Genomic DNA, 26,017 nt, shown 5'->3' with positions numbered 1-26,017 from the left:
AGCTGTAACAAGGGGAGTTGAAGGGTCTACTTGTGTGTAGGAGGCAGGCTCTGGTTCCAACCCAACTTGCCGCTAAAAACACCAGAGGGTGCTTGTTGTCTGGATGCGATCAGGCCAACGTTGACCCTCTTGAAGAGGGTCAGGATTTGGGGGGTGGAGGGGGTCCCAAAGGACACAGGGCTCTCTCTGTTAGAGTACGCCCTAAGCATGCTTGCGACGCTGAGCTGAGTCATGGGGTAGGAAACCCACCCACCGGGCATGCAGGGAAAGCGTCCTGAGGGAGAAGTAGGACACCGCATGCGACAGTGGCGTGCATGAAGAGACGGGACTGCATTCAGCAGCACGGGAAGCCAAGCTCCCGAGGTGTCCCAGCCCGTGCTTACTCAGTCTCAGCCACTCCCATCGGTCTTCCCACTTGTCAATCATCTCTTTCCTCTTCTCTGTCAGCTGCAGTAACTTCTCCTTGATCTGTGGGGAGAGAGCCTGGCTTAGCACCCTGCCTGCCAAGCCAGGGCTGTGTGGTCCCTCCGCTGGGGAGGAGGGAGCCAGAGGGGGTGGGACGGGTCCACGCAGGGCTGCGGAGATATGCAGGTCATTCGTCTCCTGGTGGGGGGTGGGGGGGCAGATGTTTCAATGGGGGCCCCCACCCCGAATCATCCTCGGAGCCCATCACTGGCTCGGGGACTGGAGAGGAGTGCATCTTACAGTAGCCGGGCAGGAGGCAAGGGGTGGGTCCGGGGGGGATAGCTCGTCCACCATGTACTATGCATTTTCTGTGTGGGTGCTTACACATGTACAGTCACCGACCACCTCCTACCTCTGTGTGTACAGAGTAACAGAACGTGTCCTAGCTCCTCCCCAAGTGCACATTCACTGACTCCCTCCTCCGTGTGTGCACAGATCCACATGCACACTCACTGACTCCCTCCGTGTGTGCACAGGTCCACGTGCACACTCACTGACTCCCTCCTCCGTGTGTGCACAAATCCACGTGTACAGTCACTGACTCCCTCCGTGTGTGCAGATCCATGTGTACGCTCACCGACTCCCTCCTCCGTGAGTGTGCAGATCCACGTGTACGCTCAATGACTCCTTCCTCCATGTGTGCACAGGTCCACATGCACATTCACTGACTCCCTCCTCCGTGTGTGCAGATCCATGTGTATGCTCACTGACTCCCTCCTCCGTGTGTGCACAGATCCACATGCACACTCACTGACTCCCTCCTCCGTGTATGCACAGGTCCACGTGTATGCTCACTGACTCCCTCCTCCGTGTGTGCACAGATCCACGTGTACAGTCACCGACTCCCTCCTCCGCGTGTGCAGATCCACGTGTACGCTCACTGACTCCCTCCTCCGTGTGTGCGCAGATCCACGTGTACGCTCACTGACTCCCTCCTCCGTGTGTGCACAGATCCACATGCACATTCACCGACTCCCTCCTCCGTGTGTGCACAGGTCCACATGCACACTCACTGACTCCCTCCTCCGTGTGTGCACAGATCCACGTGTACAGTCCCTGACTCCTTCCTCCGTGTGTGCACAGATCCACGTGTACAGTCACCGGCTCCCTCCTACCCCTCTGCATGTGCAGTGAGACCACGCCCTACCTCCTCAGATGCGTAGTGCTTCCGCGCCAGCAGGGACTTCCCAAGTTCGATGCAGGTTGTGAAACTGTCGTTCCGAGCGTCAATTTCAGCTTTGATTCCTTGATGATTATTCATTAGCAGTTCAACAGATGACACGTCCCTACAATTAGACAATTTCCTTTAGGAAATCAAGCTTTTCAGAGGCACGCTGCTCTGGGAACGTAGGTAAAGTGAAGGGGGATGCCCTGCAGCCTAACCAGCCCCGGTCCTGGCTCACAGGCGGGGCCACGGGGGCAGTGGCGTGCCACGTGCACAGGACCAGGCACAAGGCCTCCTCTTCGTGGTACCTGCCTCACCCAGGCTTTCCCCTCAAACCACTGCCTGTGTTGCCCAGAGACCCTTAAGGAGCAGCAGGTGTGTCGGACAGCCCGTCGACGGATGTAGGCCCTGCGGCGCCAGGCTCACAGGTGGCCTGGGGTGGGGGCTTGACAGGCCTCCATCAGGCAGAAGTGGTTGTCCCTTAACCCAACCCTGCAGTCCTAGCTGCTTCAGAGAGACTGCCCGTTACCGTGGCTTCTCCTGGGCCTCGATCTGGCGGATGACGTCCTCCATCCACAGCATGAGGTCGCGCACCAGGCTGAAGAAGCGGAACTTGTCGCCCGTGTCCACCAGCCGCAGGCGGCGGCCCTCACAGGCGTCCAGCAGGGCCTTCCAGGCCTCCAGGACCTCCTTCTCTCGCTTCTGGATGTCATCTGCCTTGTCGCCCGCGTAGGCCGCCTGCAGACGCGCTGCGTCCTCCTGCAGCTGCCGCACCTGCGCGGCCGCCGTGGGAGACAGGCAGTGAGGCTGCTGCAGCCCTGTCCCTGTCATCCACCCCACTCCACACACCCCCGAACACAGGGCCTGGTCCCCGTCACCCACCCCCGCACACAGGGCCCAGTCCCCATCGTTAATCATTATATTTTTTGGGGTGGTGGCAGACACATGGAAAACTTCGTTTTCTCTCCTGCAGGCAGGAAAAATCAAGCCCCAGTTTACAGGAAATATCTTATCTTGGAAAGGATTATAAAGATGATCAGGATTGGCTAACTAACCAACACAGACTCTTGCTGAGAAAGTCCGAGACTGCATCAGCTCACACACTTGTTTCTACTTCAGCCATGAAGACCCGAGCCTAACACACCCACGTGGTGCAGGTAGCACTGAGGAACCCAGGTGGAGTCAGGTGGGTGTGTGCGCTGTTTCCCTTGGGCACCCCGCCCCCTCCAGGCCCATGCTGGAGAAGCTGAGCAGCAGAAGGCAGGTGCTCAGAGCCCTGCCCCAAGTGCAGGGGACAGCCGCCCACCTGCGTGCCCAGGGCCTGGATGTCGTGCTCAAAGGTGGTGTGCATCCTCTGCAGGGTCTCCACCGTGTTCTGGTCTCGCCCGAGCTCCTCGGGGAGCTTCTTGTGTTTGTCCTGCACGCGCCCAAAGACCTCCTTGGCGTCGTGGTAGAACTTGTGCAGCTCGTAGGAGGCAGCGAGGATCTGCGTCCGTGTGTCGATGAGCTCCAGCAGGTCGGCCCAGGCCTCGTTCAGGCCGTCCTTCCACTCGGCGACGGTGGCTGCGTCCGAGTGCCCAGAGTTGATGAGCTCGTCGGCCAGCTGGTTGACCGTGTCCACGCGCTCCTGCCCGATGTTGCCGGTGTCTCGGGCAAATTCCCGGAACCGTTCTTGCAGCATCTGCAGAGGGGCACGGGGAGGCAGCATGCGGCCGCTGTGAGAAGCGTGTTTCTGCTTGGACAGGACTCTGGACAGAAACGGCCTCTGAGCAGCAGGAGATGGATACACACGACTGCCATTAGGCCTGAAGGAAGGCACCCCTCCCTCCCTCTCCTTTTCACACTGGGGGAGAAGTGGGGAGGCCGATGGGAAGGTAACCAGCTCAAGTCAGAGTTACGGAGCGATAACGCTTCCCAGTTCAAACCCGGCCCTTACGCTGAGAGCAGGGTGTTTACCTGCTCACAGACTGAGGACGCACATGGCCCGGTATCTGTGGCCCTGTTTGCCTGGTGCACAGGGAACAACTCCATGACGTTCAGCACGTCAACTGTCAACACTAACGTGATACTCTGCCCCTGGCTCGAGAGCATGCGGCGCTGTGGAAGAGCGGGTCTGCTTTCCCTGGCTCTGAGACCTGCCTGGCTCCCTGATCTCCTGCTTTCTGGACTTTGCCAACCTGGGGGTCAAGGAGCTGGCACCTGACCTGGCAACCCAGGAGCCACTAGTCTCTCTAGTCACAAGTCTGACCCGCTGACCGAGAGCTCATCCACCTCTGCAGCCGGCAGCCTGTGGTCTCTCTGCCCAACTTGGACTCATCGGGCCTGCAGCTCCTTGAGCCAGGAGAAGCCTCAGCTTAACACCTGACCACAGACGTGGAACCTGACAGGACTGCCCAGGCAGCCTCCCTCCCCGCCCCCCTTGCGGGCACTTGCCGTGACGTGCTCGTAGTCCTGGCCCAGCTCGTGGGACCCGGCCACCACCTCCCGCTCAGCAATCCACTGCTCCAGGTCATCCACCTCACGGTTGAGCTGGAAGAGCCGGTGCCGTTCGTCCAGCTTGCCCCGCCTCTCCTCGGCCAGGTCCTTCAGGCCGGCGTAGAGTTTGTCCACCTTCGACTGCCGCATGCTGATGCGCTCGCTGCAAGAGGCCGAGTGTGGGGACAAGTGGGACAGAGAGGGCATCTGGCCAACCCACTCCCCAAGAGCCACACGCTGAACCCGGCCCTCAACACCAAGGACAGGGGAACTGTGTGCATGTGGCCAGCCCAGGGAGGGACCCCGACTTTCTGCCACTCGCATGGGTGGGCATGGCTCAGGGTGTTAGTGGTGCCCCCCCCCCCCCCTGAATCCTAGGCACACTCCTGTTTGGGAAACCACAGCGACACGTGCTCCCTGGTGCCTGTCTCTGGAGACAAGGGAGCCACTGCCCAGGACATCCCCAGGACTTTCTCGGTCGGTCACCCAGTAGCCGCCCTGGGCCCAACTGACCTCTCATCTGCATCTCACTGAGGCTAGCGCTAACCCAGAAGCCAGGTGGGTTTTTCTGTCTGACCCACCAACAGGCGGTTACACACCACCAACCACCACATACATTCACCTCTGCCACGGCTGTGAGGTCATCAAGCCAGGCATGCCCTCGCCCGCACCTCCAGTCTGCTCTCCCTCCTCCCAGACCCAGTCTTCCCATGAGCTGCTCGCTTAAATGGGGCCTGTCCAGCGCAGGGGAAAGTGCTCAGAAAACAGGCTCAGTGCAGGCAGTGTGGACTCTTGACTCCCGTCTGGCCAATTTCCCACAGGGCCACGCCCGAGAGGAGGATGTGAGCCACAGGGCAGCCTCCCAATGTGGCCAACGGTTCACCCACTGGGCCCACTTTCCAAAGACTCCCCACACACCAGCTCACTCAGCACCCGATGGCCTGGAGGAGGCCCTCTCTGGGCGGAGGGCTGGCATGCACCACACGCACCTTTCGGGGTGGCTGTCGGCCACCAAGGCCCGGCTGGTCTTGGAGAGCTGGTGCACCGTCTCCGCGTAGTCCTCCACGGCCTGCTCCAGAATCTGGTGCTTCTTCAGCATGGAGACAGCACTCTGCTCGTCCTGTGGAGGAAGGGGCCGTCACCCAGGGCCTGCAGCCCAGTGCATGGCGGGCAGGGAGATGTGGTGGCCTGTGACACAGAAACCTCCCGCAAGCACCCGCGGGGAGGGACCCCAGAGCCTTCTTCACAAGACGAAGGTGGGCACCAAGTGACTGACACCCTGCAAACCCAGGGCATCCCAGCCGGCCAACAGCCCCACCAGCGTGCTGGGACCTTGGAGCACGCTTCAAACAAACTCAGAAGCGACCCGTCCCTGCAGAGGCTATGTGAGCTCTACGTGGACAGTCAGGGCAGCAGCAAGCCCAGCTCGCGGCCACGGGGTCTGCGCCCATGCAGCAACCCTGTGGGCTTCCGAGACGCTCACTGCCCAGGGGAGAAGGCCAGTCTCCCTGTGGAGCTGTTGCTGGCCTTGAACTGCGGACCGTGCGATTGCAGCCCGACGCAGAACCACAGGGCTCCTCGGAGAGTAAGCAGAACCTTACGCAAGTCTATCTAGGAAGCTAGGGAGAGGCGGGGAGACGTCCCTTGGTGACAGGTGAAGCCGGCAGGCAGATAAGCACTAACCCACCGACCCCAAGGTTGCTGCTCTGCGTACTACGGGATGTCTCGAAATAAAGCCCTGGGGCCATCATCTACAAGGAGCCGCCCTACTGCATGTCATCCTGGGCCACCGCAGGGTGGAGCCAACTTCGTGCCACCAAGGGCAGGCTCAGATAAGGTAATGGGTACGGTGTGACAGGGACAGTAAGGGCGGGAGGAAGTGACAGGCATGAGCCCAGTGTCAGCACAGACAAATCCGGCGCTCTGGGGGAGACGGCGGCAGGATTCCAGAGAGACGCCCCTGTCCGGGCGGGGTCCCTCACCTTGGCCTTCTCCTCGGACATCATGTAGAGCTCCTGCTCACTCATCCAGGCCTCCGCCTCAGCTGCGTCGAAGTAGTACTGCTGGGCCTTGTGGGACTCCTCCAGGCGCCGGTGGCGCTGCCCTGTCTCCTCCATGAGCAGCCCCCACAGCTGCTGCAGGTCGGCCAGCCTCTGCCGGATCGCCTCGGCGTGCACGCTGCCGTCCGTGACCATGTGCTGGCTCCGCTCCAAGATGTCGTCGATGCGTGGCTGGTGGCCCTGGATCTCCTTCTGGAGGGTCTGGGGGGCAGGACACACACACGGTAGGGTTTGCAGTGGGTCCAGCGCGGCCCCCCAGCCCAGCCTGCATGATCACTTACCTGGTTTTTCTTTATCAACAGCTGCACAGTCTGCAGGTTGTGGCCGTGGTCTGTGGAAGTTGCCAAAGGCATCCTCTCTCCGACCCACAGCTGGAAGGGAAGACGGACAGGCAGTCAGAGGACGACCTTCCTTCCTCTGTGCCCAGCGAAGGCTCAGGGGCGCCCCTCCTTCCCTTGACTCGGCTTCTGGAACTGCTTGGGAAGGTGGGTGGGTTGGTGTGGTGCCCTACAGTCTCTTTAGAAAACCAGCGAGAGGAACGGAGCTGTGCTCGTGCAAGTGGAAACCAGTACGTGGGCCACCGGGTCGTTTCCAACCCAGCACAGATCCCGCCTGTCAGGACAGGCTGCATGTCATAGGACATGCACGTGTGTCAGGACGGACCCGTGCTGCCTGGTCCTCAGGGCGGTGTGTGGGGAGCAGACTGGCAGGTGCTGCTTCAGCAGCAGGGGCCTGGGGTGTGGGCGTGGTGCGGCGCAGCGACTCACGATCTCGTCCTCCACGTCCCGGTTGAACTGGTGGACCTCCTTGGAGGCCAGCAGGTTGTGCTTCCTCTCACTCAGGGGCTCCAGCAGCTCCTGGAACTTGCTCTGCACGGTGAGGCGCCTGCTGTCCACCTCGTCGGAGCTCTTGCCCTCGCGGCTAAGGGCCTGTGCCTGGCTCTGCAGCTCCTCGATCTCCTTTTTGCGCACCTCCATCTGGTTCTCCAGCATCTGGGGGCACAGGCGGGCTCACATGCAGCAGGGGCGTGGGTCCCACCGCGCACAGCCCGAGAACTGGCTCTGACACCTGCTGCCCCACCATGGCCCTGTACCCTCGACAGCTGCCTGCTTCTCAAACTTGGGAGTCTTCATCTCCTGGGTTACCTAGGGCCCCGGGAGGACATGCCAGAAGACAGCAGGAACGACAGGGAAAGGACAGCCTTCACCCTCTGCCTGTCTGTGTTGTCCATCGAGGGAAGGAGGTCAGAGCCGAGTGCCCTCTCCCACCTGTTCTTGGCCGGCCGGCTGGCCATTTTCAAACTGTTAGCTTCCGTGACGACACACACCAGTGTCAAGGGGTGCCCCATCCAGGATACCCCACTGGGAGCCCATATGGAGCCCGCCAGCTCAGATTGCCTTCTGCAGCCAGGCAGCCATGGGGGCAAACCCACGGGGAGCCCCTTGAGCACCCTGCTCCTGACTTGCTCTCTCGACCCCCCGTGTCCTGACAGCCTTTCTGGCATGTTGTAGGAAGACTGTTGGAAATCCCTTGTAAAGTGCCCCGACAAGCTGCGTGTCTAACCACCGCATCGCTAGATGTTCAAAAGCCAGGCCTGGGAGGACCACTCTCCTTCAAGCCAAACACACCCGGGAACAAGGACACTGGCTGAACTGTCCACGACGATGGCCACCCACGAGGAAAGCAACTACAAGTCCTGGCCACAGATGGACAGCTCATGCTCTGGGACACTGCCGCCCGCGGCTGTGGGGAGCAAAGGGACGGCCCTGCTTACCTGCTGCTTCTTCAGCAGGATGTTGACGCTGGTGAGGTCCTTGCCGAAGTCGTCCGACTGGATCTGACTCTGCAGGCCGTGCAGCCACTTGTCCAGGTCCGCGCAGCTCTGCGTGAACAGCTCGGCCTTGTTGGCATCAAACAGCCGCTGGGCCTTGGTCTGGGTGGTGGATTCCAGGACTTCCCACATCTTACGCAAGCCCGCGAGTTTCTCCATCACCACGGCCTCTGTCTCAGGCTTCTCAGAGATGAGCTGCTGGCCCTCCTGCAGACACAAACCAGGGCGATGGAGAGAAGGTGCATGTGTGTGCGTGGGAGGCCCGGGCAGGGGTCCTCAGTGAGTGAGTTCCTGATGCGGGTGTGCGGAGCAGACTGTGTTACTGCGTCCTGCCGGTCACGCTTCCCTCCCGGTGAGTGCACATGTACTCATCACCGAGCCAGGTGGCCACCAGGGCTCCCGGTTCGGAGTCTCACACCCAAGGTGGCTCGCTCTGCGGGAGCCCATCACGGAGGAATATGCGCGGCCCCTCACCCACCTTCTCGATTTTGTCCAGCCACTCCTTGTTGGACGCCAGCTCGGCCATGAATGCCTGGTGCTTGAGCCACTTGCTGTGCAGGTTCCTGGCTTCGTCGTAGGACATGTCCTGGGCCGTGAGCATCTTCTCGTTGATCCAGAGCGACAGCTGGGGGGCGGGAGGGGGACACCAGGAGGGTCAAAGGGTGACATGGCTTCCCGTCTTCCTGTTCAGGCCACACCACCTCTCCAGGACCGCGAGGCTGGCTGCGTGCTTACTGGACTGAGCTCTGCACCCAATGGCTGGGTCCCCGAGGGCACAAGGCCCCGCTCCAGCTCTAGCCGCAGGCTGGGGGTCCAAACGCTGCTCGGACCAGTGTGGTCGCCGCCCCTTTCTTTCCCAAATACCTGTCGCCAGCCAGGCAGGTCCTGGTGTTTACCTTTCCCTGCTGGGCAGTCTTTGTTTGTCACAAGGTGAAAACAAACAAACAAAAATCCCTGCGTGTGGGCCCTGCCACCCCCCCCTCCCTGTGCCCTCCTTTTCAGAGGGGCTTGCTGGCTGCAGGGTAAGGACAATGAGGAGCCTGACATCCAGAGCACAGCACTTCACAGGACCTGGTTCTGAGGCCCCACGTGTCACTGGATCTGAACTAGGGAGGTCCCTGGCTGCTGGGGCAGGATCCCCTTGTAAGGTTCAGGACTGGGCTTGCTTCTCCTGTGGCTTTCACCCAGCTTCCGCCCAGTTCAGTGATTGACTACACCGAGTCCCAGGTCCTATCCTGCCCCCCACGACCCTGAGCGGGCAGCATTCTTCATGTGCCTGGGCAGCAGGAAGACAACGGGGCGCAGAGTCGGCCCAGCTTCAGAAATGAATGTGTCCAAGGCACACACACCTCCTCTGGCTGCTGCCCCCACAAGTTAGCACCTAAGCCCCTCCTGGTCCCAGCTCCACAATTTTCGGAATAGCCAAAGATAGTGGAAAACCCGCACAGAACCAGCCTACGGGCGCTCCCAGGGATGCTTGGCTGCAGCTGGGAACAGCTTCGTTGCCCCAAACTTGTATAAAACCAGAAAGGCTGCTCTTGGGAATGAGGTCATGGAGAGGCGACCTGAATCACGGAGCACCCCGGCCCCTCTCGTTACTAAGCGGACTGGGGAGCACACGGAGCCTGAGAGCTAAAGGTGGCGAAATCTTTGGTCTGGAAAGAACTAACCAATCTCCTAAAGCCCTGGTAAGGAGAACCACAGACTGTGACCCAACATCTCCTACGACCAAGAATAGAAGCCGGCAAACAGCCTTCTGAGACACGCAGCTTCTGTTCCCCTCCTGGCCCACAACAGAAAGACACTCCAGGGGACCCAGGGTCCAAAGGACTCATGGGCCACGCACATGGCAGCCTCCGCCTGCTTGAGACCCGAAGAACTAGATGGTGCCCAGCTGCAACTTCCAACCACTCTGGGTCAGGATTCTCAACAGAAGGTTCTGGGCAGCCCTGGGGAAGTAAATACAGAAAAAACTGAAGCACAAAAGACACCCTGTAAACCTCCAACCGAACCCACCACTGAGATCACCTTTCAAAAACCAATAGGCCTATGAAGTAAACAGAACAAGAGTGAGCAGGGACCGGAGGAATCCCCTGACCACAGGAAACCAACAAGGGCACCAGCCATCGACAAGGTTCACAAGTGGTTACAATGCTGTTAGAGGGAAGAAGACATTGTAGCCGATACCAGGAAACAAAATGTGCACAAGTTGCTGAGGAGACATCTAATTTACTCCCCAAGCCTTTATTCAAACCACAGTAAAATGTTCCCGAAACAAGCCTCGGAGATTATGTGTCTTTATTTCGGTTATCTGAGTAGCTGAAATTCTGCAAAATACTATACCCACCCGTTTAATCTTAGGGGAGGAAAAGAAACTCTTTCATGTATTCTAGACTCATATGTAATACAACATTTTCCTATTGATAACTTACTCAAGAGATAAAAAAAAAATGGCGCTACACAAAAACCAGGAGGCTTAGCTCAATACACCACCCTACGGACGGGGCATCCTGAGAGGGGCGCAGGGCCTGGTTAGCTTCACAGCTCTTTGCTAGCCTTCTGCGGCCAGAGCTAGTTGGTACTGGGAGGCAGCTACCAAGGCCCTTTCCGAATATACTCCTCTGCAGACAGAAGGCTCTGCAGATTGCAAACGGGCAGTGAAAATGCTTTCATCATGGAGTTAAGCTCAGAGCCAAGCACTGAACTCCTTTTCCAGAATTGGATGGCTGGGCCTTCCTTCTGCAGGGCCGCTGGGTGGACTGGAAGCATGACCTTTCTGTAGCTGCCGTGCTAACTTTGCAGCCCAACCAGGGACTCGAACGTCCCACTGGTATTACATTCGAGTCCTCTGCGCCCTCTGAGTACCCACTGGTAGGACAGGTTTTCAAATGTAGGGCTTCCCCATGCACAAGCTCCCTCCACACAGACTCTGACTTAAAAGGAATGCGCTTTAATGGGGAAAAAACGTTACAGTGAATGGCCACAGCCAGCCGTGGCCAGCAACATGTGCTTGGGCAATGTCAGACCGCATGTGTGTCCGTGGCCCCAGGCCCTGCAGAGCCTGCGATGTCATACAACGGTGCGTAACAAGATGTGTGACATCAATGCATCCTCACCATGACTGCATCGAGACCAGAAAAACGCTGACTCACTGGCACCAGGTGTGGGCAGCTCCGACTGTGGCTCAAACTAAAGCCTTGGGAAGGAATGTGTACCCCGCGCACATCACTGAGCCTGCACACGTCCTGGGTTCACAGAGGGAACACACCGTTGTCGTTAAGTCATGCCTGACTCTGGACAGTAAGCCACGTGCATGATTAACACGTAATGGCTTGCATCTCCACACCGAGGGTTCTGTGACCCCTACTGAGCTGTCACTGAGCAGAAGAGACAGAGGACACACCACTGAACTTGGCAGTGTGGGTCCACGGAGACCTGAGCATCGCCTCTGGGACAAGAAGCCTCCGGGCCCAAAACTTCCTGCGGCCAGTGGCAGGACGTCGGCCACTGACCCAGACACGAGCGCTGAGTGACCAGTGCACCCCAGGGGCTCATGGGCGACCATGTCCTGGGAGAAACCGCGGGGCAGGAAAACGAGCCCCTGGTGGTGTCAGGGGGATGCCAGGACCCCCGAGTGCCCTCGTCTCCTGGGCCTCCCAGCACCCTGACCCTCGGTGTCTGCAGGCAACTCGACACAGCCAGGCTTAGACACCATTATTCTCGGCACTGCTCTTTACGTGAGCCTCCTATTCAGAGAAGGCGGTCAATGTTTGGGTGCCTCCTAGAACAGGCACTCCCGACTGCAGCCCCCGGCTCTGGGCGAGTCCCCTAGATGCAGATCCAGCAGTGTGTTGCTGACAGCTGGCTCCCTGAGCTTTGCTTCTGATGGTGGCCTGGTAGGTTCACAATGAAGCAGCAACTGAATGAACGCCCAGGGCTGCTTCTGCCAGATGACCCCAGATGACGGTCAAAGACCAGTTTCTATACACCCGCAGGAGGGTGTGAGGCCTGCCCCCCCCACCCATCCCACGGTCCCCGCAGTTCCATACCACTTCACCTTCTAAGGCTACACAGCTATATAATGTCACACAATATGCCCAAGGGCTCGCACATGGGGACGTCAGCTGAGAGACTGGAATGTCCTGGCCAATGTTAGTGTCACTACTTGTGCCTGGGTCAGGGGTACGGGGTTCTCACATTAAGGCCCCACGTGGAAGCCCAGGGTGGAAGCCCAGGGTGGCCAGTTGTGGTAGTCTCACAATCTGGTGTCACTTTGGAGACTACCAGCCACTTGGAGCTCTGCTGATGGAGCCAGAGCCCTGGAGCTGGAGGAGCCACAAGGAGACCCACGCCAGCGCTGAGATGCTTCCACCACCACTGGAGCCACAAGAGTTCCCACTTACTGGCCTGTGCTCTTGCTGCATTCTGAGTCCTTGCCCGTGTTACATGAGTCTGAAGAGGAAGTTACAGACTGATATTGGACATATGGGCTGGGATGTTTTCTTAATGCATAATTATGCTTTAAATAAAGCTCGTTCACACACAAACACACACACACACACACACACACACACACACACACACGTCTCTGGATTTGTTTCTCCAGCCAACCCGGGCTCACACACTACTCTTGCAAGGTGAGGACACACTTATGGAGCCTGAAAGGCCGGTATTTTCATGGCATAAATGATGGAAAAACTTAGTTTATTTGTATTTTTCCAAATCTCAGCTTCTGAACCTGGTAGTCAGGTTCCGTTTCAGTTTGTCCTTCCATACTAGTCAGCGTACGTTACTAGAAAGACCCAAACTACTGTGTTGAGCACGTGCACTGGCACAAGTCTCGGTCGTGCCACATGGGGGCTACCAGGCTCTCCGTGGAACACAAGCACGGCAGCTGTGATTTTAACAAACTTTCACAAAGCCCCATGCGATCAGGGGCCCCATCATGGATAGGAGGTTCCAGGTAACGGCAAACCCACTGGGCTACAGCTGGCTGCCACTCACAGCGATGCACCTACTCAGGGCCTCGCAAACTATACACCTGCACGGGAGCAGACAGCCTCATGTTCTCCCCCGAGAGGCTGACGGGTTTGAACCACCAACCATGAGGATAACAGCCCAACTTCTAGTCCACCCCAGTAATCTAGTGGTAACAGGATAGAGCACTTCCCATCCCCTAAATCAAACGGTGGGGTGAATCTGTGGCCTCAATTAACCTTAGCATCTCCACGGGCTGTGGTGGCCAGCGCTGGGTGGCCCTGGGGGCTGGACAATGGGGTCCGGGTGACCTACCTCCTGACAGTCCTGCAGGAGCTTCTGCAGGTCCCTGTTGTCCTTCAGGCGCATCGCCAGCTCACTGGCCACCTCACGATTCTTCCTGTGTCTGGAAAGAATAACAATAAACAAAAGTAAGCAAGCTTGAAATAGAGCATTTCTCCCTGGATTTCTCTGTATGCTCACCTCTGTGTGCTTGCAACTCTCAACTACGTGGAGCAGAGTCCACGTGAGCAAGAGATGTTGTGGATTTTAGCCAAGTGACGAGGGACTCAGTCCAGGGGCCGACACCAGGGAAAGACAGGCGTGTGCACTGGGCGCACGTCCCCGCTTTAGTGACGGGACACAGAGAAGTAAGAGAATCCCCTGGTGAGTGACTCTCTCAACCACTGACCGTGGATTCTGACCTTCAGACACACGCTCACTCAGACAGACCCTGAGGCAGAACCAGGATCCAGAGATGTCACAGCGTGAACACGCGGCGGACCTGCCGAGCCTGCCTGGATGGGGCTGGCTCAGTCTGCCCCGATGGTGAAAGGGGAGATGAGACTCAAAAGCAACGCTGCCAGGCGGGGAGCGCTGGGGAGAGGTTTCAATTTTTAGATAATTCTTACAGAGCCCATTCAAATTCACAGGGCGGAGCGGACCTGCCCCTGTGGGTTTATACTGAGCTTAGAGTTCCACGGGAACAGAAAGCCGCATCTTTCTCCCACTGTGGACCTGGGGGTCAGCAGCCCCATGTGCTGTCCACCAGGGCTCCTCTAGAGCAGTGGTTCTCAACCTTCCTATGCCATGACCCTTTATCTAGGTTCTCATGTCACGGTGACCCCAACTATAAAATTACTTCCGTTGCTACTTCATAGCTGTCATTTTGCTGCTGCAATGAATCGGGCGACCCCTGGGAAACGTCATTCATCCCCAAAGGGGTCGCGACCACAGGTTGAGAACCGTTGCTCTAGTGGTCTTTCATTTCAATTTCCTCTAGGTGAAAGGAGTTTGGGAGGTTCAGGTTCAGGAAGTTTTTGCCTTTAAGACAAACCCTGGAGCTGAGATCTCAGAAAGAAGCGCACAGAGGCACCGAGTGGAACAGCCTCGTTCACCCACGAGGTGACCCGAGAGCGTGCGAGAGGAGGGAAAAGAGGCGGCCATTTCTTCCTCACAATTTTAGACTTTTTATTGCTTCCCCAACAGCACAAGATGAGTCGCATTTTAAAATGTGGCCTGGGGGTGGGGGTGGGGAAGGCCACGAGAGTTCTTCAAGACCCTGCCCCCATGCCCATGCTGTCTCTAAGGGATCTTTCCAAGGAGGAACGTCCATGAGGGTCAGGGTCAGCGGCAGAAGCCCGACCCTGAGGGTTTCACCGGCTGACCCATTCCCTGGCCCCGCCGGGATCAGGGGAAATGAAGATGTCCCCAAACACTGACACCAGCACGTACTTGTCTCAGGTTTCGTCCCTGAGACTTCTGCTCAGGAACTATTTCTCTTGCAGAGGGACCACGAAGAAGACAAGGCCAGCAGGGGCTGGTGACTCGGCTCCCGAGGCGGGAGGCACATTCATGTCCAACAGGAAGGGCGCCCACTCCCAGTGGGGAAGGAAGTTCGGAAACTTGGCTGTCCTCTCCCATCCTTCTGAGAATATCCTTTGTTTGGGGCAAGGTTAAGCCCATGTCTGTTTCCACCCCCACCACAAGACAAGACACTACATTCCCTTATCATGTGTACCTGCGCTGGGTTTAAATCTGGTTCCCAGGGAGCGAGATAAGAGGTAAGCAACCAAGCAAGCCTGACATGGTGGGGCCAATTCCACCATGTGCCAACACGGCGCTCCGTGGGGGTCCGCAGGGCTCTGTGGAAGATCACTGGGCCTCTGGAGGGGGGGGTGTCTTGAACCCCCAGTCTTTTAGTTAGCAGCCACTAGCACAACCCAGAGCCATTGTGCAAAAAGAGGTGCTTCTCAGGAGGCAGTGTCGTGCCTTATTACAGAGCTGCAGGCAGGTCCTATCTCCCCAGGACTGTGTGGAGCTCGGATCCTCCTCTTGGTGAGCGGGCACCTGGCAGGCTGGAAGCCCCTGTGCTTTGGTCCACCCAGTCAGACACCTCGGGGCCACGCCTACCTTAACCACAGCTGTTAAGGCCTGAGGCCTTTGTTCTAGCAGTTATTTCTTCCCAATAAACTCAGGGAATTGGAGAGACACTGTACAAAGAGTCTGCAGCCCCCCAAAAGAGCTTCGGAAGGTTTCTGGAGCAGGGGTTGGAGCTGAGCACGCTGATGCTCACTTAGCTCACGCCTGGTGCAGAGCGTACCACCTGGCGTCAGAGGCGTGGGGGCTCCTCTAACACCCGGCGCCCTCTGGGGGACTACACCACCGGGGGGAGAAGTCTGCTAGTGCCAGTGGAGAAAAGCAACAAACAGAGGTTTCCTGAGTGGGGCCCACAACGGAAACCAGCCCCTCCCACCATGTGTCATCATCTTATGCTATCCGCAGGACGGGCCCCTCTGCGTGGCCGCAGCTTTGCAAGGACAGGTCTTCAGTTGGTGCTGGACCTGCAGAACCTGGCTCGCTGTCAGGGCAAGAGGAAGGTGAACCCGCACACGGGGCTCTGCCCTGACCACCTTACCTGGCCCACCTGCAGCTGCAGCTAGGGGGACGGGGGACGAAACAAACGGAGGATGCGCCCTGGGCCGGTGGCCTTCACGGGGGTCAGGCCTGTCTTCAGGAAGCCAGCTGCATCCGCAGTTAGGGGACAGGGGAGGGGGTGGGCTATTTTTGCCCAAGTTAAGCATGTTTGCCCAACTCTCTCATACTCATTTAGAAAGGGTTTTATAGACTTTAGAAAAGTTGTTTCCAAAGCAATAGATTCAGAATTATCATCCGTGTTAGAATAGACCCCCCAGGATTCAAATCGGGGAAACTAGATGCACAGACGTGCGGAAGCCAGCAGTTATCTGTTTCCACAGGGCAAAGAGACTCATTCTCCTGCACCAGTGTGAGGTAGGGGTTGGCATGCTAACCGCAGACTGGGTGGATTCAGAGCTAGGGCCATCAGCTGACGCAGCCTGGCTACCAACTCAGGCAGGACACAGAGTGCTGAGGTGGCCAGCGCCGAGCCTGGATCTGCCCCCAATCTCCTGCTTCAGGATGCACTGAGCGAGCGTCCATCACCGGGGGACCTGACCTTTGGCCAGGGAGGAAATCTTTCAGAAATAGCAATTTTTCAAAAGGGCGCACTCTTGGATTGGGTATGTCCCCCAAAACATATACTACCGAGCTGGCCCCTCTACCTGTGGAGGTGATTCTGTTAGGTTAACAAGTTAACATACTCATCATTTTAAAAGAACAAGGCAGGCCCTAATGTGACTCGGCTGGCTGTGAGGAGTGAGGCTCCATGCGAGGACAGACACACAGCTGCAGCCACAAGCCTTCTCTATGCGCTCTCTGTAGACATTCCAGCATTGTGGCAGTTATTTAATCTGTCGACTTAAGGAAGGGGTAGACTCTGGCCTGTTAATCAGGTCGCAGCCTGATGGCCTCATCTGGAGGCAAGGCTCGCTAGAGACGAGACACACACCCTCACTTCCTGCAAGACATTCCTGCTGATAAGACATATGGAGCAATATGCTAGAGCCTTGGAGCTGGAGGAGCCACGTGGAGACCCTGCCAGCGCTGAGAGGCTTCTACCACCACTGGATGCACAAGACTTTCCACCCACTGGCCTGTGATCTTCCTGCACTCGGAGTTGCTGCATGTGTTGTGCGAGTCTGAAGAGGACCTTATAGATTGGTATCAGACATATGGGCTAATGTCAGACTTATGGACTTGATCTGGACTGGGAGGCTTTCCTAATGTACGATTGCTCTTTATACGCACTAGTGTCTATGGAGTTTGTTTCTCTAGTCCACCCAGACTCACACAAGCATGTCCTGTGACGGAGCACGTCCCTGGGTGGCTTACTCGTTCTCTGTGGTGGACTGGTGGCATTTTGCCAAGTGTGCCAGACTTTCAGCCTCAGAGACACTCCCCCCTGCTCCAGGGGGCTCACAGCCGGCTGCCGCTTACGGAGCCCAAGGGTCCCCGCAGAGAGGTGTACCTGTCATCGATGGAGTCCACCTTCTCCTGGATGCGGTCTGAGCTGATGTTCCCGTCACTCACCAGCCTGCGGCCAGTGTCTACCACGGCGTTGATCTTGTCCTCGCTGGCGTCCATGGTGGTCATGAAACCCTCCTGCTTCTTGATGGCGGCCTCTGCGCCTTCCAAGGTGGCGGGCATTTCCGTGTGAGCCAAGACGTACTCCTTGGGTGGAGAGAAAGGGAGGTCAAGTCAGATCTGCCTCACTTCCACAAGGACAAGAGCCACCCTCCCTCCCCCCCCCCGTGATCCAGGCCTTCCTCGTTACACTTGTATGAGAAGATTGACTGGATCAGTAAAATTAACAGCCGGGAGGGGCAGAACCTGAGTGGGGACACTGGGGCGTCCCTCCTGAGGGAAGGAGGGGACCTTGCTTTGCAGGCAAGCCCCTGGGGTCCACTGCATGCAGCAGGGACACACCCTCCCTCACTCCTCCCCTTGCAGACACACGCTGGTTACACCCTGGGCCCTCCCCCGGATCCATTTTGAATCTGTCCTTGTTTTCCATGTTTTCCCGCTTCCCTTTCAATGCAGGTTTTCCCCTCTTACTTGGTTGCTATCGTTAATTTTTGCTTTCTTCTTTAAAAAAAAAAAAAAAGTCTTCCCACATATGAAACCCAGACTAGGTAAATCTATAGAGACAGTGACTGAATTAACGAGTCCTTGGGGAATGGCAGGGGGTTGGGGGAAATGGGGAGCCGGTCACAATATGAGTACCGGTGAAGAACGTGTTCTGAAGGGGACACAGGTGGTGGCTGTACCCCTCAGTACCGTGAGGGAGACATCGGATGGTATGGTCTGCGGGTCAAAAAACGCCCTCACCTGGGTTTGCAGCCAAGCACACCAACAGTACCGCTGCCAAGGAGACCACTCCCCTGCCGCCCCTCTGCCAGGGCGGGGTACAGGGCCTGAGAGTCCTGCGTCTGACCAGGTGCAGCCCCCCCGCCCCCCACCCGATTCCCCAGTGGCGAGGCGGGGTACCTGGTTGTTGAGAAAGGCCTCGGCCTGTTTGGTGTCCCTGAGGAAGAGCTGGTAGGCGTGGGACTGAGACAGGAGGCTCTGCCTGTTCTCCCACATCCGGTGTAGCTCGTTCCAGCCCGTGTCCAAGGCCTGCAGCCTCTGCCGCAGGAACATGTACTGGGCATCGGTCTGGCCCTGGGTGACCATCTCACCCATGTCCCGCATCTTCTGGTAGTCTTCCTCGTAGTTGTCGATTTCACGCTTGATGCTCTCGTGCTGCGTGAGCAGCTTCTCTGCCTCGGCCAGCGTGTTGGGCATGTCCTCCGAGGCGATGGCCGTCTGGGTCCTGGACAGCCAGGACTGGAAGTCGTCCAGGTCGCGCAGGAACTGCTGCAGCTTGCTGGCCTCGCCCAGGGAGGCCTCGCGGTTCTTCAGGGTGGTCTTCATCTCCTCCCACACGTCGCTGATCTCAGCCAGCCGAGAAAGGATGGCCTGCGCCTGGTCCGGGTGCTCAGCCTCCAGCTTCTCTGCCTCCTTCTGCAGGTCACTCAACTTCGCCTCGATGGCCACCAGGTCGCGCTCCATGCCCGTCAGCTTGCGCTGCAGGGCCATGACGCCGGCCAGGTCGTTGCCTAGGTCCTGGGTGGACTCGATCACCTTGGTCTTCTCGCGGATCCAGGTCTTGGTCTCGTTGCACTCCAGGTGGTAGTTCTGGATGCTCAGGGCGGAGAGCAGGGCGTCCTTCTTCCTGTCCACCAGCTCTCGGAACTGACTCCACCTGCGTAGGGTGGGCAGAGGGTCATCAGGGAGGGCCCCCACAGGGAGGGCCCCATCACACGCCGATCCTCAGCTCTGCACGTTTTTGAAACAACGTCCCACCATGGACACCACTGGGCCCAGGTGGGGGTGGGTGGGTGACGGGGGCTGTTAGAGAGCTGTCCTATCCTGGTTCCTGTCCCCAACACACATGTCATAACCCAAAGACATTCAGTGATCTGCAGCTCACACGCCATCCCCCCTGTCCCCCAACTCCAAAGAGCCTGTTCCACAGAACGTTCTGCACGCAGGACTCGTCACCCATCACGTCTCACGCATGTCCACCTCCTGCTCTGGGCGCCACGTGGGCAGGGGTGGGGAAGTGCCAGCCAGCCCCCTCCCACTAGGACCCAGCTGCTGTCAAGGGGGAGTGGGTACCATCAGCGGGGCTCATTTGCTGCCCCAGTGACAGATGCCAGCCTCCGACCCCAGCACCACTCCTTCTGCCAGGGACGCCGGCCGGGAAATCCCTGGCTGCTGGGCCCTGCGAATGACCTCAGCCTGGGCTGGTTCCCCTCCCACCACCCTGCCAGCATGCCCACCTCGTATTGAGCTTGTCCTGCTGGGCCTTGATCTCCTTCTCGCTCGGGTGGCCGCTGTGCATCAGCTGCCGCGCAATCTGGTTCACTACCGCCACCCTCGACGCCTGGTTGTTCATCTCAGGCTCCAGGCTCTCGAACCTGGGAAGGCCCGGGTGGGTTCCTCATGTCAGCCCCACGGACAGGTGGGTGGGCGGGCTCCCTGGCCCTGGCCAGGCCCGCCCTAGCCCGCCGACCCTGCCTCTGCCTGCCAGCCCACCCTCGCCCCGCCCACCTGTGCTGGACGACCTCCAGGTCCTCCAGCTTCTCGGGGATGAGCATGCCGTTGAGCCACTGCTCCTTCTCGTCGATCCACAGCTCGCAGGCGTCTGCCTCGCTCAGCATCTTGTACAGGGCCAGGGTGTCCTGCAGCGCCTGCTTGCGCAGCCGCGTCAGCTCTGCCAGCTCCTGGTAGCGCTCCTCGATGCCGGACAGCCGGCCTTGCACGTCCGGGGACTGTGCCTGGGGCGGGGGCAGGGCGCCGGCCTGCTCGTGCAGCGAGTCGAGGGTGGGCCGGTAGTTGGCGATCTCCTCGGCCACGTCTTTGTGCTTCTTGACCAGGGCCTGCGTGGAGTACTCGTCGTGGCCCACATCGCTGCTGGACACGATCTTGAGGATGTCCAGCATCCAGGCATCCATGTCATCGGCGTCCGCCTGGAACTGCTGCAGCTGCAAGGCCTCTTCCAGCCGCTGCTTGCGCACGGCCGAGAGCTGTTCCAGGCTGGCCCACTGCTCCCGGATGTGCAGGGTCCGCTCGCGGATCTTCTCCGCCCCGAAGTGCTCCTCGGCGATCATGGCCTCCCCCTCTCGGATGGCCTGCTCAAAGTGGCTGCTGCGGCCGCTCATCTCATCCTCAAAGGCGCGGTGCTCGCTCAGCAGGCGCATGACGCTGGTCAGGTCCTTGCCGTAGTCGTCTGAGGACAGGATCTTCTCCTTCTCGCGGATCCAGCCCTCCTCCTCCGCCATCTCCCAGAAGAACTTCCAGAGGCGGCGGGACTCCTCCAGGCGGGCACGGCGCTCGGCCGCCAGCTGGCAGAGCTCCTGGTAGCAGAACTCCATGTGGGCCACGCGGTCTCGGATCACCTGTGGGTCGCAGGGCTTGTAGCCTGTGAGCACACCAAGGGGGAGTCGGGTCTCAGGCAGGCCCCACGCACCTGCAGGCGGCCAGCCCAGGGCCCTGCCCTCAGCCTCGCGCCAGGGGCGAGGGCGACGGAGCACGTCCAGGATCCTGGTGGGGGGTGGGGCGACTACTACAGAACACCCTCAGAGTGCGCACAGGGAGGCAGCCGGACGGAACTGCTTCTCAGAGCCGACAAGCAGAACTCACGGCCTCCAGCGAGCACTCCCAGAGGGGCCCCGAGGCCACATGGGGGGGGGGGGGTCTGGCAGCCGCACTGCACCTGAGCACAGGCTTGGGAAACAGGCTCAGAGCCAGGCTGCCCTCAGGTATTCTCAAACGACACAGAGGCTCACAGAGCTTGCTCCAAGCACAAGCCCACCCCACCCCACCCAACCCAACCCAACCCAGAGAGGGACCTCGGGTGACCTGCCTGACACAGCCCGGCCTCACCTTCACCGTCCGTTGCAAACTTCTGGGCGGAGGCGTTGACGCCCCGCACCCGCTCGGCCTGGATGCCGATGTCGGCCTCCACCAGCGCATGCTTCTGCAGCAGGTCTTCCACGCCCAGCAGGTGCTTGCCGTAGTCTTGAGAGAGTAACAGCACCTGTGCACGGAGGGAGCCGAGAGGACGCCTGAGACACGCATGCTGGCCTCAGCATCCCGCTCCGGATGTCTGCCTTTGCTGGCGTTTCTGCAGGAGAGCCAGCGTGAACTGCGGAGCCACTACTGTGGGGGAGGGAGGGAGATCCCGGGTGCCGACAGTCCAAGAAAAAGGCGGGTGCCTCAAGCCCAGGAGCCTCGGAAGCAAGGCCTGGTGATCGGCGGCCCCAGACCAGGCCCTGAAAGGTGAGGGGCACAGGTCTGTTCTTCACACATGCTAGCCTGTGAGCGGGAGCCCACGGACATGGGGAGCAGACAGACCTACCAAGGGCTGAACCACAGGGGAGGGCGGGCGGGCGGGCAGGTGGTCGGAGAAGAGAGGCCCCGAGAGGCAAACGTATCAAAGAGAAAGGTGCTTAGGAAGAGGAGGTGACTCAGAAGCTTGGCCAATGAGCAAGTGCCTTCCTTGGTCACGGGGTTTCCCGGGGCACCTCAACAGGAGCGGGCTTCCCGGGGCACCTCAACAGGAGTGGCCACACAGAAGGGCAGAGGCACTTGGTCAAGAGCTTCCATGCCGTTCCCGTAACCACATCAGGTGGACAGCACATGTGCAAACCAGGGCTGCGGCCGAGCCTAAGGCCTGTCCTAGCTCCTCCTGAGCTGGGCCCCTGGGGCCTCAAGTCACCTCCTATCCAGATGGGCCTCACTACAGCCCAGCCTCAGGTCCTGCATGCCCTCTAGGGCCCACGCACGGGGCGCCTCTCGGCCACCCCTGGTGCCTTGCTGCGCCGAGTGAGACCACGTGCGGCCACAGTGAACAGCACTGTGATCAGGACAGCAAGAGGGAAGCCCAGGAATAGCGGAGAGGTGAGCATCCTGACTGCAACGTCCGGCCACCGCCCGTGCCGGGTCTGTGTGTGTCAGAGGGGAGATGGACGCGCAGGGACCAGGCAGTGCCCTGTGGTCTGCTGTCTGCACTGCTGCCACTCTGACGGAGCACCTCCCCACGTCAGACACCCCGCCCCCTTTACACACACACACACACACGCGCACGCATGCGAGACGGAAGAGACAAGACCTCCAAGGCCGAAGGGCTACAGCTTGGCTGATGGTCTCGGGGCGGGGGGGCCCCTGCAGCTACAAGAGATCCCACAGTCCCCACAGCCAAGCTCCCGAGCCCTCACCTTCATCTCGTCCATCCAGTCCATGATGTACAGCATCTCCTGGAAGATCTTCTGCAGCCCCAGGTTCATCTCGAGCCGCTGCCGCCGGGCCCGCAGTAGCTCCAGCAGGTACTCCCAGAGCCGGATGACGTTGTCCTTGCGCGCGGTGATGCGCTTGATGTCATGGTAGTTCTCTGCCTCCAGCTCGCGGGCCACAGCCACCACGGCCTGCACGCGCTCCTCGTACGCCGCGATGTCCGTCTCGATAGCCTCATGCTTCTTTGTAGCAGCCTCTACGGCCGGAAGGTCAAAGCCAAAGTTGTCCTGTGGAGAAGCAAGTGGGCAGCTGAAGCGCAGCTGACTGGGCAGAGGGGCGAGGGGCAGCTGTGGCCCCTGAGCAAGCTTCCTCCCTGGGGTCCTCCCACCTGGCTCTGCCTCCACTGTCTAGTCTAGCTGAGCACGACCAGTGAGCCCAGAGGACAGAGAAGCACTGCGCTGCTGCATCCCTGGGGAAGGCCAGCTGCACAGGGGCAGGCAGACGAGCTGGTCTCTGCCCTGAGGAGCAGGGCCACACTTGACCGCTGCACAACTAGGGCCCCTGCCTTCCCTCAGGGTGACCCCACAGGACAGGGAGGAGCTGGTCCACATGGATTTCTGAGACGGCAACTCTTTATGGGAGTAGCACACCCGTCATCCCCCTGCAGAGCGGCTGGGGGTTTCAAACTGCTGGCCTTGTGGTTGGCAGCCGGCACTTAACCCACTACGCCACCGGGGCATCTTCTGCCGTCATGTTGGAGTCCTGACTTAGTTCTCGATCAGAGGGCTCCGTGGTCTCAAAGGCCCGGAGAAAGAGAATCCTCAAACACTAGTGTGTGGCCCGCGCACAGACAGAGGTTCCACACCAAGCAGGCTTAAAGGGTTCCCGAATCTGTGGACGCTCCACAAGGGAAAAATTTACAGTTGTCCCCTCGGGTGACTTGCGGGGCAGGGACTCCAGAGCGTGGGGCGGCTGTGGAACGAGTGGCAGTCCAGGCCCGTGGCCCCCTGCTGTCCCCAACCTCCCGTCTCCGCGTCTGGACTGCCGGACCTGAGACACCAGGCGCTGGTTTTCGCTCAGCCAGGTCTCCCGCATAGCTGCCTTGCGGTCAAATCTGCGGGCCAGCTGTTCCAGTTTCTCCTGCCGGATGAGCTCGTTCCGCAGGGCCAGTTCCCGCTCGTGCTCCGCCTTTTCCAGTCTCTCCCAGGCCTGCAGGAGGAAGAGCAGATCACGGGTCCAGCCTTTGCCACACTCGACGGCCGGTCTTCTTCAAAACACCCAGGAGCTCAGCGGGCAATCTGTGCCCGTCCTCACTGACTCTAACTTTGAAAAGGAAGGGGAATTTTTTAAGTTTTAAAAATTTTGTTCTGCGTTTAACCCCATGGGAACATGCTCCCTCATCTGAACTACAGATCCCTGCTGTGCCTGGAAAATGAGAGCCGCCACGTGACCCCGTGGCCCTGTGGCCCCAGGGTGCCGGAGGAAAAGGACTACGAATCGCTCAGCTGAATCTGCCCGAGCGGAAGCCGTGTTATCTTAAAGACCTCTGATCACAGGAACAGAAGACAGAGGGTTTTCCTGAGAAAGCAGTCAGCTATGAGGCTCTCACTCACTCCGCCCGGGCTGCTTGTTCTCAACTCCCACATCTGACTGTGTCTGAGAGTATCCGTGGACAAGTCCCAGCTCACAAAGCGAGAGACAAAACAAGCATCTTGTGCACAGGATCTTGGTGTGCACCGGGAGCTCGGGCCCAGACTGTGCAGAGTTCTGGTGGAAATGATGTTGCCTGTACACACACAGCAGACCGTGGGGGGAACTGACTAGACCCCAAATCCCACAGCTCGGGAGAGAAGCCAAACACCGAGGAGGGAGGCTGTGAGCTCCCTCTTCGGCTCACCGCAGCCATGGGCATGAGATGGACACTGAGTGGGCAACGGCGTGCCAGCCACGTCCAAGACAAAGTGGGGCCTGAGACACTCTGAGGCTCCCTCCAGACCTCCAGGGGACGGGCTGACTGCAAATGTCAGCGCTCTGCGAGGCCTGAGCAGCAGCAGGGCTGAATCCTCTCAGGCCGCCGGTTCCTAGTCATCAAAGCCCCAGGTGTACCCCGCAGCGCGGAGCTGGCCAGGCAAAGCTGGGAAGTGAAGGGTGGGCGGGGGTACCTTGTTGATGTCAGAGATGAGCTTCCCCTCCCGGGGCATGTAGACCTTCTGGTTGTTGGCCCGCATCTTGCTTTGGATGGTGAAGAGGAGGACTTCCAAGTTTCCCTTCTCAGTAAATCTACACAGAGAGGCAGAGTATCAGTGCTCTGCGCTCCTGTGAGGGGCACAGGCCCCCCTACACACACACACACACACACACTGCCACATAGCTAGCAGATATGTTTTGCGTGAGATGCACGTGGAAGCATGGGCCCTGGGTCGTCTGGTGGGCACTACAGACGTGACATGTACACCAGAGAGAGGGCACTACAGACATGGCACGTACATCAGAGAGGGCAATACAGACATGACATGTACACTAGAGAGAGGGCACTACAGACGTGGCATGTACACTAGAGAGAGGGTACTATAGACGTGGCATATACACTAGAGAGAGGGTACAATAGTCATGACATGTACACCAGAGAGGTGTACACTACAGACATGGCATGTACATCAGAGAGGGTACTATAGTCATGACATGTACATCAGAGAGGGTACTATAGACATGACATGTACATCAGAGAGAGGGTACTATAGACATGACATGTACATCAGAGAGAGGATACTACAGACGTGACATGTACATCAGAGAGAGGGTACTAAAAACATGACATGTACATCAGAGAGAGGGTACTACAGACGTGACATGAACACCAGAGAGAGGGTACTACAGATGTGACATGTGCACTAGAGAGAGGGTACTACAGACGTGGCATGTATATCAGAGAGGGTACTATAGTCATGACATGTACACCAGAGAGAGGGTACTATAGTCATGACATGTACAGTAGAGAGAGGGCACTACAGACGTAACATGTACATCAGAGAGGGCACTATAGACGTGACATGTACACCAGAGGGTAGTATAGATGTGGCATGTACACCAGAGAGAGGGTACTATAGTCATGACATGTAAACCAGAGAGGGTACTTTAGACATGACATGTACACTAGAGAGAGGGTACTACAGATGTGACATGTACACCAGAGAGAGTGTACTATAGTCATGACATGTACACTAGAGAGAGGGTACTATAGTCATGACTTGTACACTAGAGAGAGGGTACTACAGACGTAACATGTACATCAGAGAGGGAACTATAGTCATGACATGTACACCAGAGAGAGGGTACTATAGTCAT

General features: G+C 58.6%; 1 protein-coding gene across 1 annotated transcript in view; it reads right to left on the bottom strand.

Moving 5' to 3' along the window:
• The window catches only part of SPTBN1 (spectrin beta, non-erythrocytic 1), a 181,396-nt gene that overhangs the window by 8,169 nt on the left and 147,210 nt on the right, over positions 1–26,017 (bottom strand). Inside the window, exons 10-29 of the mRNA XM_075536114.1 lie at positions 24,835–24,952; positions 23,723–23,881; positions 22,657–22,959; positions 21,323–21,476; positions 19,988–20,858; positions 19,717–19,854; positions 18,380–19,136; positions 17,361–17,563; positions 13,289–13,379; positions 8,475–8,621; positions 7,940–8,203; positions 6,933–7,157; positions 6,447–6,536; positions 6,088–6,366; positions 5,095–5,225; positions 4,064–4,268; positions 2,937–3,311; positions 2,160–2,404; positions 1,613–1,751; positions 384–468 (exon numbers count right to left, since the gene is read on the bottom strand). Coding sequence (XP_075392229.1) covers positions 384–468; positions 1,613–1,751; positions 2,160–2,404; positions 2,937–3,311; positions 4,064–4,268; positions 5,095–5,225; positions 6,088–6,366; positions 6,447–6,536; positions 6,933–7,157; positions 7,940–8,203; positions 8,475–8,621; positions 13,289–13,379; positions 17,361–17,563; positions 18,380–19,136; positions 19,717–19,854; positions 19,988–20,858; positions 21,323–21,476; positions 22,657–22,959; positions 23,723–23,881; positions 24,835–24,952 — 4,979 coding nt within the window. The remainder of the gene's footprint in view (positions 1–383; positions 469–1,612; positions 1,752–2,159; positions 2,405–2,936; positions 3,312–4,063; positions 4,269–5,094; positions 5,226–6,087; positions 6,367–6,446; positions 6,537–6,932; positions 7,158–7,939; positions 8,204–8,474; positions 8,622–13,288; positions 13,380–17,360; positions 17,564–18,379; positions 19,137–19,716; positions 19,855–19,987; positions 20,859–21,322; positions 21,477–22,656; positions 22,960–23,722; positions 23,882–24,834; positions 24,953–26,017) is intronic.

The sequence above is a fragment of the Tenrec ecaudatus genome, chromosome 17 (genome assembly GCF_050624435.1).
Source record: "Tenrec ecaudatus isolate mTenEca1 chromosome 17, mTenEca1.hap1, whole genome shotgun sequence".
Classification (NCBI taxonomy): domain Eukaryota; kingdom Metazoa; phylum Chordata; class Mammalia; order Afrosoricida; family Tenrecidae; genus Tenrec; species Tenrec ecaudatus.
Note: the sequence above shows the minus strand (reverse complement) of the source record. Positions and strands in the feature narration are given on the sequence as shown.